Source organism: Durio zibethinus, chromosome 11 (assembly GCF_047325235.1).
Source record: "Durio zibethinus cultivar Kanyao isolate XHJ-2024 chromosome 11, ASM4732523v1, whole genome shotgun sequence".
Classification (NCBI taxonomy): Eukaryota; Viridiplantae; Streptophyta; class Magnoliopsida; order Malvales; family Malvaceae; genus Durio; species Durio zibethinus.
The window spans coordinates 5,211,227-5,230,696 of NC_143172.1; the positions used below are offsets into that span (position 1 = coordinate 5,211,227).

Here is a 19,470-nt window from a genome sequence, read left to right on the forward strand (position 1 = left end):
TTGGTGCACATAGAAAATAATGTTTACAAAAATTTTATTAGGATAATTCTCAATATGAATAGAAGATTTAAGGATGACTTAAAGAGTCGGTTTGACCTAGTTGATATGGGGATTCACCCAGACCTTCATCCAATGTTACTTTTTAATGGCAAATATCGATTACCTACTACTTGTTTTGGGATTTCTAAAGCTGAAAAAGATGTGTTTTGTAAGGTTTTGAAAAATGTCAAAGTTTCGGATGGCTATGCGTCTAATATATCAAGGTGAATATGAAATAGCAAAAAACTTTCTTCATGGAAGTTACATGATTATCATATTTTGGTGTAAGACTTACTTCCAATTGCTTTACATTCATCAATGTCAAAGCAAGTGACTTCTGTGGTAATTGAATTAAGTAACATATTTAAATCTCTATGTAAAAAATGTATGAATGTGGAAGAGCTTAACAAAGTTCAAGATCAAGCTGTGATTACTTTATGCCATTTAGAGAAAATCTTCTCTCCAAACTTCTTCACTATTATGATGCATTTGGTTATCCACCTTCCATATGAAGCAAAGGTCGATCGGTCGGTTTATTATCGATGGATGTATTATATTGAAAGGTATTATTTGTTAATAGATTGATTACATTTTTATTGACTATCAAGCCAATCTACCTAAAATAACATATGACTAATGTTTTATGCTATAGGTTTTTGGAGAGGTTAAAGTCTTATTGTCACAACAAACGTTATCCGAAAGGTTCTATTGCTGAAAGATATTTAGCAAAAGAATGTATGACATTTTGTTCTTGTTATTTGAAAGATGTTGAAAAGAGATTTAATAGACCTTCAAGAAATATTGGTATGTAGCATACAGACTCGGCCTATAATTATCTTTTTCAAACTTTTGGACAACCCATAGGCAAAGCTGAATTGGTAGAGTTAGATGATAAATCTTGGACATAAGCACATCGATATGTTCTTTTTCATCATGAATCAATTGAATCGTTTTGCATGTAAATTGTTTAGCAAGGAATTTATTCATTACATTAGGCATAATTTATTGTGTTTTTCTTTTTTTTTTTATTGTTAATATTTTATCATGATGCTTTATAGTGAGTATAGAAATAATTTGAGAGATCCTGCACATTATCAATGATCAAACCCTCGAGAGGTTAATAAGTTGTTCGCTGAAAACTTTCATGAATGGTTAGGAGCAACTGTAAGTAATGCCATACTTTCCATTATTTTTTATCTACATAGAATGCTTACGATAAAAATAACATTAATAACATATATATATTTATTCCACTTTTATAGGTTTGGAGTGGAAGGCTTGTTAGTGAAGAGGTGAAATGTCTTTCACACAGTCTGAACTGGATTGTGAAACGATACAAAGGTTTCATTATTAATGGATTTGATTTCACATAAAATCCTATGAGAGATTTAGAAGTACACAATTTTAAGAGTTGTTATGACTTCATCAACTACTAACTATGCTAGTACTAAGGACACAAACCCTTTATAGGAAAATATTGACTATTATGGCATGATTAATGACCTCATTGAGTTGAATTATTATGGCAAGTGGAAAGTTATCTTATTTTGGTGTGATTAGGCTAATATAAATAGTGTGAGGGGTCTTTAGAAAGATCAATACGGATTTACACTTGTGAATTTTTTTCGATTAATTCACACTGGACAACAACTTATTGATGAACCTTATATATTTTCATCTCAAGTCAAAAAGTATTTTACTCTGAAGATCCGAAAGAATTGAGTTGGTTTGTTGTTCTTTGAAACACACATGGAGACTTATTTAATATGGGATTAGATACTAAAGATGATGTTGAACATGGAACTGAATGTTATCCTTTTGCTGAACAAAACTTGGATGAGAATATCTCTAGTACCTACGCTCAGTGGGTCTACAAAGATGTTACAGAAGACATTTACGAACAATGATTTTATGCACCTATAATTTGTAATTCGAGTGTTTAAGCATAATGTAGTAAATAATAGTATGTAAATAATGTCACATTCGCTATTGTATAATTATTGTCTTCTAAATCATACATTATATTTTGATTTAATTAAATTGATATGTTCTTTATATATCGTAGGTTTTGATTTCTTAAATTGAAAATATCTTTATATATCTTTTGAACTAACATTTTTTCAATATTCGTTTTTATGATGTATGTAAGCTATAATGCGGAGAAGTAGGTTGAAAGAAAAATATATCAGAGATATTAGTTCAGAACCGTCTGCAGCACCTGTAGATATTGGTTATGGACTGAATCTTTTGGAGGTAAATAAACGTACTGTTGGATCTAACTTCGTCATTTCTAATCCTTCAGCTAATATTGGATATGACAATATAAGAGGACCAAGTTTAGATAGTATCACATCAATTGATTCTGCTTTAAATTTGAATGCAGGTATGATATAGTCCAATATTAGATTTCGAGTATAATAATAAAAATATTGTGATTTTACAAATACATTTTATATTTGTTGCAGTTGATAACAATGATCAACGGAGGACCAGAAGTCAGACAACTTTGAAGGAATTGTTTGCACTACCTCCTAACAAGCGTATTGTAGTGTCTGTAAACTCTGATAGGTAACCAATTAGTGAAGAGGTTCAACTATTAGTTGAATTTTTAGGCATGTTAGGCCATAATGGAATGAAATTGCCTATTCATTATGAAACATGGCATAATGTTCTAGAAGAAGTTAAGGCCGATACATTGAACTTTATTGAGGTATTAGTATAATTAATTAGATATATTCAAATTTTTTATTTTACATTTTGTTTACTTATTCAAACTTTTCTTATTGTATTATTACAGTCAAGATTTGTATTTGAAATACCAATTTCATTTATGCTTAAGTCATTGGGAAAGAAATGAAAAGATTATAAGCATAGTTTAAAGAATAAGTATTTCGATTGAAATACTACTGTAGAGGCGATGATGCAAAATCTATTACGTAATGTGATTAGGTGGTAATATGAACAACTGGTTAGATTTTGGTTCTCAAGAAAAATAGAGGTACTAGTTTATAACTTTGTATAATATAATGAAATGATGAAAGTGTTTGATTGTTTCAGTTAGTAATATTTGTTTTTCTATCATATACACAATTATTTTTTATGACAGGAAAGAGAATAGATTGGGATTGATAGCAGAAAGTAACAAAAATATAGCCATACAAGTGGATCAAAAAGTTTTGCAAGAAAACAAAAAGAAATTGTAAATTTATGATAATAAACTTATTTCAATTAATGAACTTTTTCTGTCGTTAAAAGGTAAATATGAAAATTAACATTTATTGTTATGTTTTAATAGATTTGATTATTTCAATACATGATATTAAACTTATTGAAAGTTTTGAACTTAGTTACACATATGATATGTATGAAAAGTTACCGTTTACGTATATTTATGCCTTTATTATATGGTTATTGTTATTGTTGTATTTTAACAGTTTCGATAGCTTCAATACTTGATATTAAGCTTGTCCGATTGATTGAACTTGGTTTCTATGGTTGATATGGGAGAAAAAATTGTCAGTTATGTCTGTTTGGGAATATTTTTTCATATGAAAGGCAAATATACAAATAAATTTTGGATGCTTTTCAACATATTGAATGGCTTCAATCCTTTATATTAAACTGAAATAAAATAATTGAATTTGATTTCCATGATCGATATGTGTGAAAGCCCAAAATGCTTTTATTCTTTGCATATGTTTAAAACTATTATTGTTATGTTTTAATAGATTTGATTGTTTCAATACATGATATTAAACTTATCGAAAGTTTTGAACTTAGTTACACAGATGATATGTATGAAAAGTTACTGTTTACATATATTTATGCCTTTATTATCTGGTTGTTGTTATTGTTGTATTTTAACAGTTTCGATAGCTTCAATACTTGATATTAAGCTTGTCCAATTGATTGAACTTGGTTTCTATGGTTGATATGGGAGAAAATATTGTCAGTTATGTCTGTTTGGGAATATTTTTGCATATGAAAGGCAAATATACAAATAAATTTTGGATGCCTTTCAACATATTGAATGGCTTCAATCCTTCATATTAAACCGGGAGAAAATAATTGAATTTGGTTTCCATGATCGATATGTGTGAAAGCCCAAAATGCTTTTATTCTTTGCATATGTTTAAGACTATTGTGTTGTTATAGGGCCAAAATATAAATAAAAGAGATTAAAATTATTTGAAATTTTAATACTTGATTGACAGGATTGATATGCATAAATAAGTTACGGTTGATATGTATCCTATCAAATAACATATATTTTTGTATAAGAGAATGAGATGAGTGGTACAATTAGACGTGTGAAATTTTTTTGCGTAACATATACAAAAAAAAGGATCTTATATAAATGTTGAAACACAAAAAATTGTGATAATTTGTATCATCTATGTTAACATAAAGTAAATATTAACTCTTTTTAACATATAATCAATTAATCATTAAACTTGATAATTGTATATGACAAATTTACAGAAAAAAGTGAAAGAAAAAATGGCTACTGAGATTGAAGTAGTATCTGAAGGTTCTCTCAACATGCAATAAATGAAAAATCAAATATTTATAGAAGTTGCTAGAAAAGAAAAGCATGGACGAGTCTGAGGCCTTAGATTGGGTCCAACACCATCTGCCTACTATGAACATAACTCTCTACAATTTACACTCTTAGCAAGTCAGTCTTCGCGAGACATTTCATTATTGAGAGGGGAATTGCAAACTATGCAATAAAGTTTTTAAAAAATGAAAGTAGAAAGAGAACATGAGCGTGCCAAAATTAAAGAAAAATGTGCTAGAATGGAGCTAGAGCATGTAAAATTTCAGCAGTTGCATGATCGATTCAATCATCTTATGAATTTTGTGCAACAACAATTTTTAGGAAATGACCTTGGTGCTCCATCAACTCAGGTATTATATTTAGTAAACATTAAAATTTTTAAATAAAAAATAAACATACAATAAAGTGTTAAAAATTGTATGGTATTATTTAGTAGGTTGTTGAGCATGCTAGTGACCAAGGTAGAAAATTTTCTTCATCAATTGGCAGCCAACAAAATGTATGTAATCATCCATTTCATACATTCTAATTTGTTATTTGGTTAATGTATTTACAATATTTGAATGTTATTATACTAATTATTAAACTTTGTATTAATTAGATATATATTTAAACGTGAATGAAGTTAATATTAATTTCAGTTTTTGAATTTAAGCTCTTTACTGAAAATAAAATTTATTATAAGAAATTAAAAAATATATATTTTTACATAATGACGGCGTTTGCGTTGGGCAATACGACAAAATGAATAATTTAATGACGTTTGTAGCATAAAACACCACTATAAGTAGCAACGCTCTTTCAAGCAAACGTCGCTAGATAAGTGGCATTTTTTATAGAAACATCACTAAAGCAACGGTGTTTTTCTCATAACAATATCACTGAATTAGCGGCACCTAAAAGATACAAACTCTGCAAATATTGAGGTATTTTTAGATTCAAATGCCTCTAAAGTAGCAGTATTTTCTGTTACAAAACGCCGTCAATGCAACAATGTTTTTTTTTATAAAAATGTTACTGAAATAGCGGCGACTGAAAGATACAAACGTAGCTAATATTGAGCCGTTTTCAGATTCACACACCTCTAAAGTAGTGGCGTCTCAAATATATAAATGTCGTTAAAATGGTGGCGTTTCAGATATAAATACCGCTAATATTAAGGCGTTTTTTTTAAAATACCGCTATTTACTGTGATGCGTGTATAGGCGGCACTCTGCATGATATTTTTTCGCAAATGCCGCAACCTTATAGTGGCGTTAATAAACGTCGTTAAACGGTAAAAAAAAAACGTCACTAAAATTCAAAACCCTTGTAGTGATCAAATGTAATTGAAAGCCAGCAAATTGTGAGGAGAAAGGCTGCTGTTAAATTGAGAGCACAAATTTCCTTTAATACTATAGTATCACGACTATCAAACAACTTAGGCCATCTTATTGTGGTAACTGAAACTATGGTCTTGGATGTATAACCAATATTTTGAATAGAGGAATATAGTAGATGGGGTCGTTACTTTAATTTTTTTTCTCCCGAGCACAAGAAAGGATGATTAAAGATTTGTACGAATCAAATGAACAATTTTAACTAACATTACAATGAACAAATAAGCCAAATCCTGGAATACTCTTGTAAAATTTTAAAGTAAATCAATAATGACCATTGATCTTGTTTCAACTTAAGGTAAAACTATAGAGAAATGATCAACTTATATAGTATAAATTTTTTATTTTATATATTTTTAACCATTAATTTAAATAGATCTAAGGGATGATATTAAAATTTTTTTTTATTTTTACTTTTATCTTTCATTGCTTAGATCTATCAAAATTAAAAGTAAAAAAAACATATAAAATTTTTTAGTTTTATACCTCTCTCTTTCTATATATAAATATATATATATATATATATATCTTCTTACAAAATGTAAAATTAAAAAAGTTTTACAAAATATTTTAACCATTGATTTCAATATATTTAAAGGATGAAATTAAATCATTTTTATTTGTTTCTCTTGTCCTTTAAATCTATAAAAATCAATGATTAACAAAAATACATAAAACTATTTTATATTATGTAAGTTGATCCCTTATCATATATATATATATTGATAAAAAAGAGGTCATAATTTAAAGCAGGGAATAAATTGTAAAAGTTGAAATTTTAATCTCAAAATTATTGAACGCTCTCTCTTAATTATAACTGAATAAATCAACTGACTTAAAATAATAAATTTCATGTGCAATATGATCATCTAATTAATTATTCTATTGTTCTGCAATTCAACTTCTACATAAAGAATAATTGGTTTGTGCCTCATATCATATACCAATAATCAGTCTTAATCAAACTATCAAATCAAAAATCAATCTATCTTGAATTCATCGAAATAGAAATTCAAGTTATGCAGAAAACAAGGACAACTGAATCTATAAAAAGCAAAGGAATTCACAAGGCATTAGCAAGGCGAGATACTCAACACCAGCAGTAACGTGACAAAGACAGTATAAATTTCATCAAAAGCACCGACAATGGGAGATTGAATTCAAGACGAAGTGTTGTCCGCATGTACTATCTATTAAAAAGCACGAAATGCAAATCTTCAAAACTAAATAAACTTTTATCAGCAATTCAGATTAGTTCCATTCGTTGGTTTCCAATTTCCCCGTGAGATAAAAGCAATGATAGGATATGAACATGGGGACAGTTTCTTAAAATAAGGACTTCCAATATTAAAGTGAACTTTTCTTCATTAAACGAACTACTTGGTCTTGAAGTGATCTTGTTTGGTTATCAAACTATTCTTCGCCATTTTTGCTGATACATTTCAATAACTCACATTGCAATAGTAAATTGGCACAAAGGATGGCCTGGAAATTAAACACATTTTTTATTTCATTGCCAAAGATGTGGAATGATACCAAATAGAAGGGAAAAGAAAATTCAATGATTAATTTCCCCACTCAATAATGAATAATTCTTCTCTCAAAAGAGTGGTCCAAATCTGATACTCCTTTTGACAAAGCTATACAAGAATATATTCATAAACCTAGATGTACATTTTTAATCAAAGGGAAAATCCAAAGCGTCAATTCAGCACCAAGCGGAGGATATTATGGTGGAAGTTTATATATACATACATACATATATATATATATCTATATATATTTACAGATGAGATCTCAAACAATAAAAAATTTGAATCTCAAATTTTCTAAATAGTATTTTTTAAAAAAGAATTATATAAAGCAATTAAATTAAATTCTGAATTCGATATAGCTTATTCTTGGATCTTGCTAATGAATTTATTAATAATTAAATGATTCGTGGAGACAGACAATTTAAATGGTCACCATAAAAAGCTGAATCCGGCAGGTGGCTCCATGAAATCACATATCGTTTCGCTCTTTTTATCATATCATCTCCTTGAAGGAGAGATTGATTTCAGAGAAAATGAATGGGTGGCCATTATCGCTTCTGCTGCTCAAGAACAAAGTGACTAAATTGAAATAATGTTTAGATATTCAACTTGGAAATTGCCATGCTACTACTAAACTAAAAAGATATATATGGAATTTATTCTGTGTTTGATTGCAATCAAAAGACGATTCTCTTCTTTTTTTAGAAATACTTTCTGGTTAATTTATACCCGCAACAAAAGGAATCGCATCCACCATGCCTATATCTACTTCGTTCCACTGCAGTAAATTTATCAAGCAATAACAAGTTAACAGACTCCAAGGAAGTTCTAGAGAATTTGCAGTTATGGCCTCACTGCAATGCCACAAAACCACCGAGAAGGGCTTGAATCAAGGATATTATGGTGGCAGCTCAATGGGCCAGAACGCTAACTGGCGATGCATGGTGACTAAGAAGGAGAACAAATACCAAGGAACCCAGAATGGCTATCCAATGGCTTACAGCGAAAGTGAACGTTATGGCCAAATCCACTACTCCACCCAAGGTATGGACAAATCTCAGGCAGTTTATGGAATGGCTAAAACTTGGAATGAGAATGGCCAATCTTACGGCAGCCACAAGTCCCAAAATGGAAATGCAATGTCCAAGACCAAAGTTCATTGTCGTGAGAATGGCTTTGGCGGCCATTCAAGCAATGGAATTGCCCAAATGCAAACATATGGCTCCAGCAATCACACTAGCCCCGGATATCGTGAAGGCCGTGGTTATGGCTACGGGGGCCCAACCCTTAGAAACCAGAAAAATAGTGGCGGAATTGGCCACGGTTTCAGCAATCACACAAACTATGAAATAACTGAAGCTTACGAATATAACGAAACCAACAGCTGTGGGAAGTACACAAACAATGGACTGGCGCATAGCCAAGCGGACCTTCGCGGCAAACACTCTGGACATGGAAACGGGTTCATCAAGACCCAAGCTTGCAGCCCTGGCAAAAACATGAGCTATGAAATAACAGAAACTAAAACGTGCGAGTATAGCGAAGCGCACCATTCCAATGAATCACACTACTGCGGTGGAGCCCATGGAACCCGTGCTGACAAGGGCAACCGCTCGGTCAAGGGTCTGCTAAGGAAGATAAAGGATGGCATTTCGGGTAACAGCAGCTGCAGTGACACTGAGAGTGACGACGATGACATTGATTGCGGGAGGAGGAAGGTAATGGTCTTCTTTTCCTTGAATATAAAACCAAAGTATTGACCTTCATCGTCCTTTAACTGGTCTCATTTTCCTTCTTTTCCTTGTAGGGGTAGTTTAGCGTGACCCCTAAAAGTAGTTTTTACATTAAAAATTATTTTTGATCGAATTTTAATATTAAATAACCAAAAAAATTAGTTTAAAAAGTTGGTTTTGCATGGCAAAACATACATTTTTTAAAAATAATTTAATAAAAACTTTAGTAAAAACTCTAAACTGAAAAATTAATAAAATGCAACGTAAAAATTAATATAAAAAAATTATTAAAAATATTATTTATAATTTAAATTGAATTCATGCTTATTCAATATAAAAAATTTTATCAATATTTTTACTAAAATATCTATCTAAAAATATATCAAAAATTTTTAAAAATTTACATACTTAGATATATTTAATCAAACATTTTAATTTATCAATTTTAGTTTTCAATTTTAATTTTTTTAATTTTTTCTAATAAAAAATTTCACGAATTTCATTTATAATATTTCATCTAAAATTTTTTTATAACCTAAATAGAAAAACTACTAAACTTTTACGATAAAAAACACTTAAAATAAAAAATTATTATATTACCTTATATTTTATTATTTTATTATTTTATACATATCTTTAAACATATTTCAATTACTCACAATACTTTTTCATAATAATATTACAAATTTAAAAATTTTAACCACCTTTTTTATCACATATTGTAAATGCACTTTTTCAATCCAAACTTATTTCAACTGCAACAACAATACTTCATTAATCCTTAATATAAAAATAATGATATGTATTTGGCTTGGCATACAGGACTGGATGAGCAAAGCGTTATGATTAATTCTATACATAAACATGGTGGAGATGTTGGCGAGATAAAAGCCAGCAACATATAAAATAAAAATGCCATGTAATAAACAAGAGAATAAAGATTACCCCTACCTTGATGTTTCCATGTAATGTAATATAATTACTTATATGAATTAACGATAAAACCTCTAGCTCTGGGTGAGTTGGGTTGTTGTTGCTTTGTTAATCCCCCTGTATAATAGTTAATCAGAATTAAATACAGAAAAAGAATCGCTCAATGATGGTGTGCAATATCAATTAACCATAGACCACGATAATTGGGTCTAATCTTTTCAGGAAAAGTAAGAAATTCCACGAAATTTCACTGATTCAAGGTGAAAAAAAATGAGGTTGCTTTTTCAGCAAAACTTGAATAAATTTGATCCAAAAAGTCATGATTCATGATGTGGGGAAATGGGAAAGATCTGCTCCAACATTTAGAAATTAGTTAATTAGTCTATATTATTTATATATTTTGCGAGAAAAGATAATTTACATGCAAATTAAAAAAAATTATATTTTTTTAATCATTGATTTTAATAAATTAAATAAAAAATTAAAAATAATTTACTCTCATTCTTATGATATATTAAAATCAATAATTAAAAAAATATGTAAAATTTTTTAATTTTATAGTGTGTAAATTAATTTTCCTCATATTTTATAATTTATTTATTATATTACTAAAAAAGGTAAAAAAAAAAATGCAAACAAAAAACACTGAATCTGTTTTGCCCTATTTTACTTCCAAACCTTCACTCTCAATGCAAACATCACTAGTAGACATGTCACAATTTCCTGACCAAGTGAAAATATAGATATTATATAAAAAAAAATCGATTTTTTTTTTTGTTATAGAGTAAACGATTTTTAATCTTGTAGTTTATTACTATTTATATCATGTATATAAATGAAAATTAAATAAAACTAAACAAACTCGAACTCCCTCCCTCCCTCCACGACCAAATTAAATAAAATAATGTCTATACAATTCTAGTTTCTTCCATCCCTGAATATGAATTTTCTTTATGGACTTCACAGCAAAACAAATTAGAAATTGAAGATTATGACATGAGCCTATAACCTCCTAAAAACGTTTCAAATCAGCAATTTAAGGAACGAACACCGTTAACCTATCATGCAGAAACAAACATAGCCAGCCAGAAAAGTTGGAAGAAACCAAAGACTAAATGTAGAAAATGACAATAAAATGAGAAGTCTAGTAAGTTGCCAACAAAACTACAAACTCACTCCAGAGAGCTTCTGATCACCTAATATTTTTGCACCAACACTAAAGAAGAGGCAAAACAGATCATTAAATTGAGACAGATGACGCAGCCACAATACCTAAATTTCCTAAATAAATGTTTCTTCAACAGTCTACAGAAGAGCAAGCAAAACTAGCAAAAACCTTTCTCTCCAGACTTGAGAAGTTACAGCCACTGATCTATAGACAGAACACCTGGAAACAAATGTAAACAACAGTACTGAAATCCAACAATTGTTGAGATACCAGATGAACTAACCGTCCCTGTATTTTCAATAAAAAAAAACTAAAACACAAGAAACCAAATACCAAACCAAGAGAACAAAAGACAAATTATCAAACTCATACAGGCAGCTTGGTTCCTCAGAAATCAACGCCCATGGTGACCCAATAAATTAGCAAACCCCTAGTGGCAGTTATTTAACTCTTACCATCATTTGACAACAACTTCATTGGCAGAAGTAACTAAAAGTTGAATTGTTTCAATATTCAACTTCTAAGAATTCCTTTCTTCTATTCAACTATGTCAATCAAACAGCAGCAAAGCACCATGCCATTTGCAATCCTTTCAAGAATCAAATGTAATTCATTCATCTCATGTGCATAAAAAAAAGACTCCACTACAACTAATTGCAGCAGTAAAAATTAGATACAAAAAGAAAGATATAACAAAAGAAGGTAGAAGCAAGAAATGTCAAAACATACAAGAATATGGCAAAAAAGAGATACCAAACACTGTCCAAACACTGTTAACAAAGTTACCAGGGAAAACAAAGCAGCAATACAGTAATCAAAGGTCAAAGTCAAACAAATTTGTCACCATTTGCCTAAGTTTTTTATTGCTTATAATTAACCCTTGACAAACCAAGAGAAACTAGAAGCAAATAATCAAAGTTGGTAATTGTCGAAATGAAAATTTTCCATTACAAGTAATAATAGATGAACAACAGCTATCAAGCTTTTTTTTTTTTTCTTTGAAATGCAAGGCAAAAAGAATTTAATTGCAAAGAAGATGATCCTAAAATAAGAGAAAATGAAAATCACCCAACTAAAACTCCTACAAAAGATAAATAAGATAACTAACTCAAAAAAAAAAAAAAAAAAAGACCCATAGTCAAATAATAAAATGTGAAAATAAAAACAAAAAAGCCAAAATTGAGAAAAAATTGTGATGAATAAAGGGAGTTAAGAAAATTAATTTTAAGTATCAAAATTAAGATTTTTTATCAAGATTAAAAGATAATACATATATAATTGATATCATTTTTAAAATAGGTGCTCTAAAGGTGCTAATCATTTTTCACGTGTAATCATACTTTTAAATTCAAATTATTTTCAAAGATTTCAGAATTATTTTTTTAATAAAATTTTAATTAATTTTAAAATTTTAATTAATTTTAAAATTTTACTAAACAAATAAATTTTAATAAATGATCAATCTTGACAAAAAAAATTGATGATGAATCTTTTTATTTTTAAATTTCATCTAACGTTTAGGACAAACACAATTGTAGTCCAAATCCTAAATCATTGTCAATCAAAATCCAAACTTTATGATTTACTGAGAAAGGAAAAGAACAGAAGCGAAGGTAAAGAGAACCTTTTCTCAAGCAACTGCTTCAAACTGCTGCCAAACTCCATTTCCTCTATCCTTTCATATCCCAACTAATAACCACAAATAGAATTTACAAAAAAAAAAATGACCAAAGATGATAACCAGGGGAAAATTGAGAACCTTTAACCCATGTTCCCAACTGCGGCCATATCCTTCATCCTTCATCCTTGTCCTCCTCCGGATAACTTCAAATGACATCTACATTATCAAGACCACACAATACGTCTCAAGAATTTTAAAACTAAAAATTAGAAAAACACAATTAAAACATAAAGACAGAGTAACTAAGAAGAGCAAATTTTCCAACTTCAAAATCTAAAAGGATCTTAATCATAGAAAGCCTTAATAGTAATAGTAGGAGGCTCAATTTACCATATCCCTGAGAACAAATTAAACACCAAAATCTACACATGAAGCAGGCATGCCTACACAATTTATAAGGAAAAATCAAAAATCAAAAAGTGAAATGTCCTTCAGAAAACAATTGACCTAGCGCAAGAAAGGTCGACTTCCACGTTAGCACAGCCAACGAATTTATTACCGGTTATTACCACTGTTAAGACCAACTGAAATCATCAAATTTAAAGGGAATAAAAGTTAACATCCTGTTAGAAGCCTTTAACAACCAACATCTTCCACCTCCACCTTGCATCAATAATCTAACCTCTGTGTCAAACCTAAAAGGTTTAAACAGTAGAGCAAGATTATAGGATTATCCATCCCAGCTTGAGATTGTAAGAAAACAAAATCAAAGCAATGAAAAACTTAGAAACACTGCAAATTAACCCAGATCTGCTGCATCAAGATCATAAATATCAGATTGTCCACAATTAGCGTTATATTAGTCCAGTCTTACAATTATAACCTCACGTTTGTAACATCCCAAATAGAAAGGACAAAAAATCATTGACTCCAAACTGTAAATTAAAACATCTAACTGACAAATGGAGAGCTGTGAATATATAAAAGTGTTAGTTCACAAGACTTTACCCTTAGCCACTGTTTCCAAATCATCCATGCTACTCTTATCCTCTTTGATTCCAAATCACCTCAAATAACACCTAAAAACTTGAAAAGCCTACTTATCAACATTACTATTTAAACCAAATAAAACTATAAAGAATAAGAAAATTATTAAAACTCGTGAGATCCAAAAAAACCAGACAAAAAAGAAGCAAAAGAAAAAAAAAGAAAGAGAACAGAGTAGAATTATGAAGATATAAGAACTTAAATCCAAAATGTTGAAAGCAACAATTCCTAGTCAATTGAACAAACTGTTGTCAACAACTGCACGTAAAAACTCATTAAGAAATTTTCAAAATTTTGTCAGAAGGCAAGGAGAAAACATTTTAAAGTCAAACCGACTTCATTGAGGTTTGTCCTTGTAAATGATACGCTCATACTTACAAGTTATTCCGACTCGACTCAAAAAAAAAAAACTCAAATTTGATTTGATTATTATTAAATCAATTTCAAATTACTTGAATTATTAATCGAATTAAATTCGAGTATTTTAGTACTTGATTCGAATGGTTCACCAACTTATTTCAATTTTTTTATTTTAATTATAAATTACAATTTTACCTTGAAAATATAAATGCATAAAACTAGAAGTCCTAAAATCTATATCCTCTCTTTTAATCTCACGACTTCCCCACTCCCTTTCTCTTGTCATGTTCTTACTCTATCTGCTACAAGAAAAGCTCTGCCTACTACAGACTACTCTCGAAAAATTGGTAATAAGCAAGAAGAAAAGAGAAGATATCAGAGAATTAGCCTGCAATAAACAAAGACACAAATCAATTGCATGTGTTAAGTCCAAATCCCATCCTGACAGAAGCAATCACCCTTTCCAGCATCCCTACTCTTTGCTATGTGTTCTTTCCTAGCTTTTTTTTTAAAAAATTTTCTGGATATTTATAGTATTTGAATCTATTTTAAATCTTATTAATTTTTTATATCTAATGATTCACTTTTTTATGACAAAGTGTGTGAACAAAATTGTTAAATTGTTGATTTCATCATGCGATTGAATGGTTATTTAAAGGGGATGGCATGTGATTTGTTTTTTCTTCTTTTTATTTTGTTATTTTTCTTTAAATCATTTTTATTGTTTTGAATATGCTTTGTTTATACGAAGTTTGGCTGTTCGAGTGAGCTCCTTTGAATGATTTTCTTAAGCTGTATACTTCACTTTGACAAATTTAATTTATATATAGAATATTTCGGTTTTTCTATTTTGTAAATGATTATGTTTCTTGCTTTGTTGATAATTAATATGAAATCGTAAATTTTTTATTATGATTCAAGTTGAGTGAATTTGAGCACAATTCGAGTTTGATCTTGATCGAGTTCGAATCGAATTTTGAGTTTTAAATTTTGAGTCAAGCTCAAGCTCGAATATCTTAATTACCGGCTCAACATGACTTGATTATACCCTAATCCTTTCAAAACCAGTGGGGAAAAAAAAAAAAAAAAAGCAAAAAGGAAGTGATGAAAAAACTGAACCAGCTGCTGTGACCGGTGGAGCCTGTTCGGTCCAATGAGAAATATAAAATCGAGAAAATGTCGAACTGGTAAAACACCCGGTTAAACCAAGTCACCTAGTGAAACGCATGTGTTTGATAAATATGCACCACATTTTGGTATACAAAAAACATGTTCTTAACAGCAAACTTTCCCAAAATATGTACAAAACAATTGAAACATCTACTTGGACTTCATAAATCCAAGAAATGAAAGTACAATAAAGAAACTCAAGAAACCATAAATATATCAGCTTATCTGCTACCTACAATCACAAAAGGATTCAAACAAATATCGGTTTTACAATTAAAACATTAAGGTATACTCTTTCGGGAGTGCAAATTTTCCATTAACAACCAACTCATTAAATTTTGTCTTCCTAAAACACATGATAACAAAAAAAACAACAAATAAGGTTTATAGAAATTTTGAAAACAAAAAGAAAATGATCTAAAAAGAGAAAGGTACTACTTGAAAAAAAGATACAAGAAAAGAATACTCAGTAACAAATTTCTTCATTAGAATTAAGACCATTATAAAACCTAACTGGGACATAAAGGTATCGTTTTCAGAACATCGAAGGGAGAATTACACACCAAGTAACCACACTATTGTCGGCAACTGTCTGTAAATACACCTATCAAGAAAGTTCCGAAATTCGACCAAAAATTATGGAGAAAATAATTTATGTCAAACTAACTCTATTAAGTTTTGCCTTTCCAAAACCTTATAGATCAAATTTAAAAAAGAGATATCAAACTGACTCCACTACATTTTGCCTTCCCAAAACCTTTGAAAACAAAAACATAAAAGGAAAAGAAGGAGACCTTTAACCTTGTTCTCAATTGCAGCCAAAGTCTTCAGCCCTCTTCTCCTTCACATAACTTCAAACAGTAAATACATCATCATGCTCACACCATACCTCTTAAGAATTTTAAAACTGAAATTTAAAGACATACAATTAAAACATAAAGTCATGTACTCTTAAGGAGTGCAAATTTTCCGAACTTTAAAATCTAAGAGTATCCTGGTCATAAAAAGCCTTCAAAGTAATAGCAAAAGATCCAAAAAGTACTAAATATCTATATGAATCTTCCTTAGAAACTCCACTAAGCTTTAGTACAACTTACCAAACCCCTATGAACAAAATAAACACAAAAACTAAACATTAGCCTTCCCTTCACCTCTCTATCAATAAACAAAACAAAAAAAAAAAAAAACAAATCAGAGAAAATATACAACTAAATTTCCATATACCGAATGCTAAGTATACAACTAATTCTCTAGATACTAAAAGTCAAAGATGACCTTACCAAAGAGATGTCACTGAGCTTGAAATTTTGATATTATTACAATCACCAAATAACCAGAAAACTTACTTCCAAATTCCAAAAAGATTGACATAAAAATACAGTATCCAAGATTCACAATAACAACCAACTCATTAAGTTTTGTCTTCCCAAAACCCTGGATAACAAAAAGTAAGAAGAAATAAGGATATACAAATTTTGAAAGCAAATAGAAGATGGTCTAAAAAGTGAAAGGTATTGCTCAAAAGAAATACGAAAAGAAGACTTAGCAACAAATTTCTCCATTAGAATTAGGACCATTATAAAACCTAAGTGGACATAAAGGTACTTTTTTCAGAACATTGAAGGGAGAATTACTCACCAACTAACCACACTGTTGTCAGCAACTGCCTGTAAATACACCTATCAAGAGAGTTTCAAATTTGACCAAAAGTTATGGAGAAAGTTATTTAAAAGTTAAACCAACTCTATTAAGTCTTGCCTTCCCAAAACCTTCAATATTAAATTTAAAAAAGAAATACCAAATTGACTCCATTACATCTTGCCTTCCCAAAACCTCTGAAAACTAAAACAATGAAGGAAAAAAGAGCAGATCGTTCAATTGCTGCCAGATTCTTCATTCCTCTTCTCCTTCCCATAACTTCAAACCGCATCTACACTATCATGCTCACACCATACCTCTGGAGAATTTTAAAACTGAAATTTAAAGACACGCAATTAAACTTCAAAATTTAAAATGATCCCGAGTTCCTGATCATAAAAAGCCTACAAAGTAATAGCATAAGGTCCAAAAAATACTAAATACCTATAAGAATCTGGCTTAGAAACTCCACTATGCTTTAGTACAACTTACCAAAGCCTTATGAACAAAATAAAAACAAAAACTAAACATTAAACAGATATGAGTACAAATATTACAAGCAAAAAAAAATGACGCACTAAAATATCAGGAGAAAAAAAAATGACACAAAGCAGAAAAGGTGGACTTTGCATTAATATAGCCTGTGCACTAAAAACTGCATGAAAGTACCCTTATCACTACCTTTGTGAAGACTAACTGAAAAAATGGATAAGATATTTAAAGAAAATGAAAGTTATCAATTCCATCCTCTTTGACCAAAAACAACAAAATTTTGAAGTTTCGTCTTCCGAAAACCCTAGACAAAGTAAAAAAGAATTCAGACCAAAATCAATTAGTATTCCTACTCCAAAAGAGAATTGTAACCCTACTCCAAATTTGACCAAAAAAAATACAAAAAGAAAAGTGCATTAAGAACCGGAGTCAATGGCGATGGGATTTCCCTCAATCGAATGAGTACGTGCGATAGCCCTAAAGAAGCAGCAATTGTTCTTCCCATTCTCCCTTCAAGCAAAGCAAGCTCTAGTGGTAGTGGAGTTTTCACAAAAACCCCTTTCTTAGCCCCTTGTAACAAAACACCCAGTTTCAACCGCTGCTTGCCTCATACTTTCTGCTTTAACTTTTAATAAATTTTATGTCGCTTATGAATGTTGACCAGTCAACTCATCGCCCCTTGCGTCAATTGTGATCGGTTATGAAATCTCCCTTATGAAATCTTGACCAGTCAACTCGTACATCCGCCTGTTGCATTAATTGCGAGAAAAATATAAATCACTTATCATAATCGGACTAAACATTAAACCATTTAAAATTTCGAATTACATCGAGTTAAAAGGTCAATTGTTGGTTCCATAAAAAATATTATAAAAAATATAAAAATTTTAAATTTTTAAATTTTTACCTAAAATTATAATTTAATAATTTAATACAAAACTATAAATTTTAAGAAATATCATAAACTATAAATTTTAAAATATAAAATTCATAGAATAATATTAGAAATGAAATTACTTAACATTTTATTCAAATCATATTTTATATTTTAATAGTTAGAAATAATATTAATATTTTAATAAAAATTATTATTTATATTTATTAAAATATAAATATTATTATTAATATAAAATAATTAATTTTCATGTAATAAAAAAGAAATATCTATATATAAAATTAATAAAAAAGAAATATTCATATTTATACGAAAATTAGTAAAAAAAAATTAAAATCATTTTTATATTTTTAATTATATGAATGCAGATTTTTTTCATTAATTTTACATATATACATTTTTTTTATTAATTATTTTCGATCATGGTCAAATAATTAATCATTGTTATTAACATTTTAGTTTTTATTAATTTTATATATTATTAATTTTATAATTATTTTTAATTATGATATTAGTTAATAAAAATTTTTGTTAGATTTTTTTTTTTGAAAATTGCTTATTTTTATACATAATGTCTCATGGATATATATTATCATTTGAATTCTTTTTATTTCCTTTAATTTTTAGATGTTGTAGGTCTTTCTTGAAAGAAAATTAATGGAAGAAGGAAAAATGTTAGACTTTAGTAATGTTCAATGTAGTTAAGTTCCAAGGTTATAAAAAAAAAATGCCTCAAAAAAAGAAAAAAGTAAAAAGAGAAAAAAGATGCAAAAAAAAAAAAGGAAAGTTTGAGTCTCGAAAGAGTTAATGATCTTATTAAGAATTTCTCAAATACTTAAACCCATGTCTTAAATCATTTAGTCAATCTCATTCATCAACCATGACCTTTCAACAGCCTT

The 19,470-nt window shown here is 29.3% G+C and overlaps 1 protein-coding gene across 1 annotated transcript; it reads left to right on the plus strand.

The window, feature by feature from the left end:
- Positions 1-8,299: 8,299 nt before the first annotated feature.
- LOC111290100 (uncharacterized) lies at positions 8,300-10,344 on the plus strand. Its single transcript, XM_089768777.1, has 2 exons — positions 8,300-9,232; positions 10,070-10,344. Exons 1-2 carry the CDS (start codon positions 8,360-8,362, stop codon positions 10,091-10,093), a joined length of 897 nt encoding a protein of 298 aa, XP_089624903.1. The 5' UTR covers positions 8,300-8,359; the 3' UTR covers positions 10,094-10,344.
- Positions 10,345-19,470: the final 9,126 nt, after the last annotated feature.

Bases quoted from the DNA above. Each gene is read 5' to 3' on its own strand.
- LOC111290100 (XM_089768777.1), top strand. From the start codon at position 8,360: ATGGCCTCACTGCAATGCCACAAAACCACCGAGAAGGGCTTGAATCAA. The intron at 9,233-10,069 runs GTAATGGTCTTC...CTTGGCATACAG, and splicing joins TTGATTGCGGGAGGAGGAAG to GACTGGATGAGCAAAGCGTT.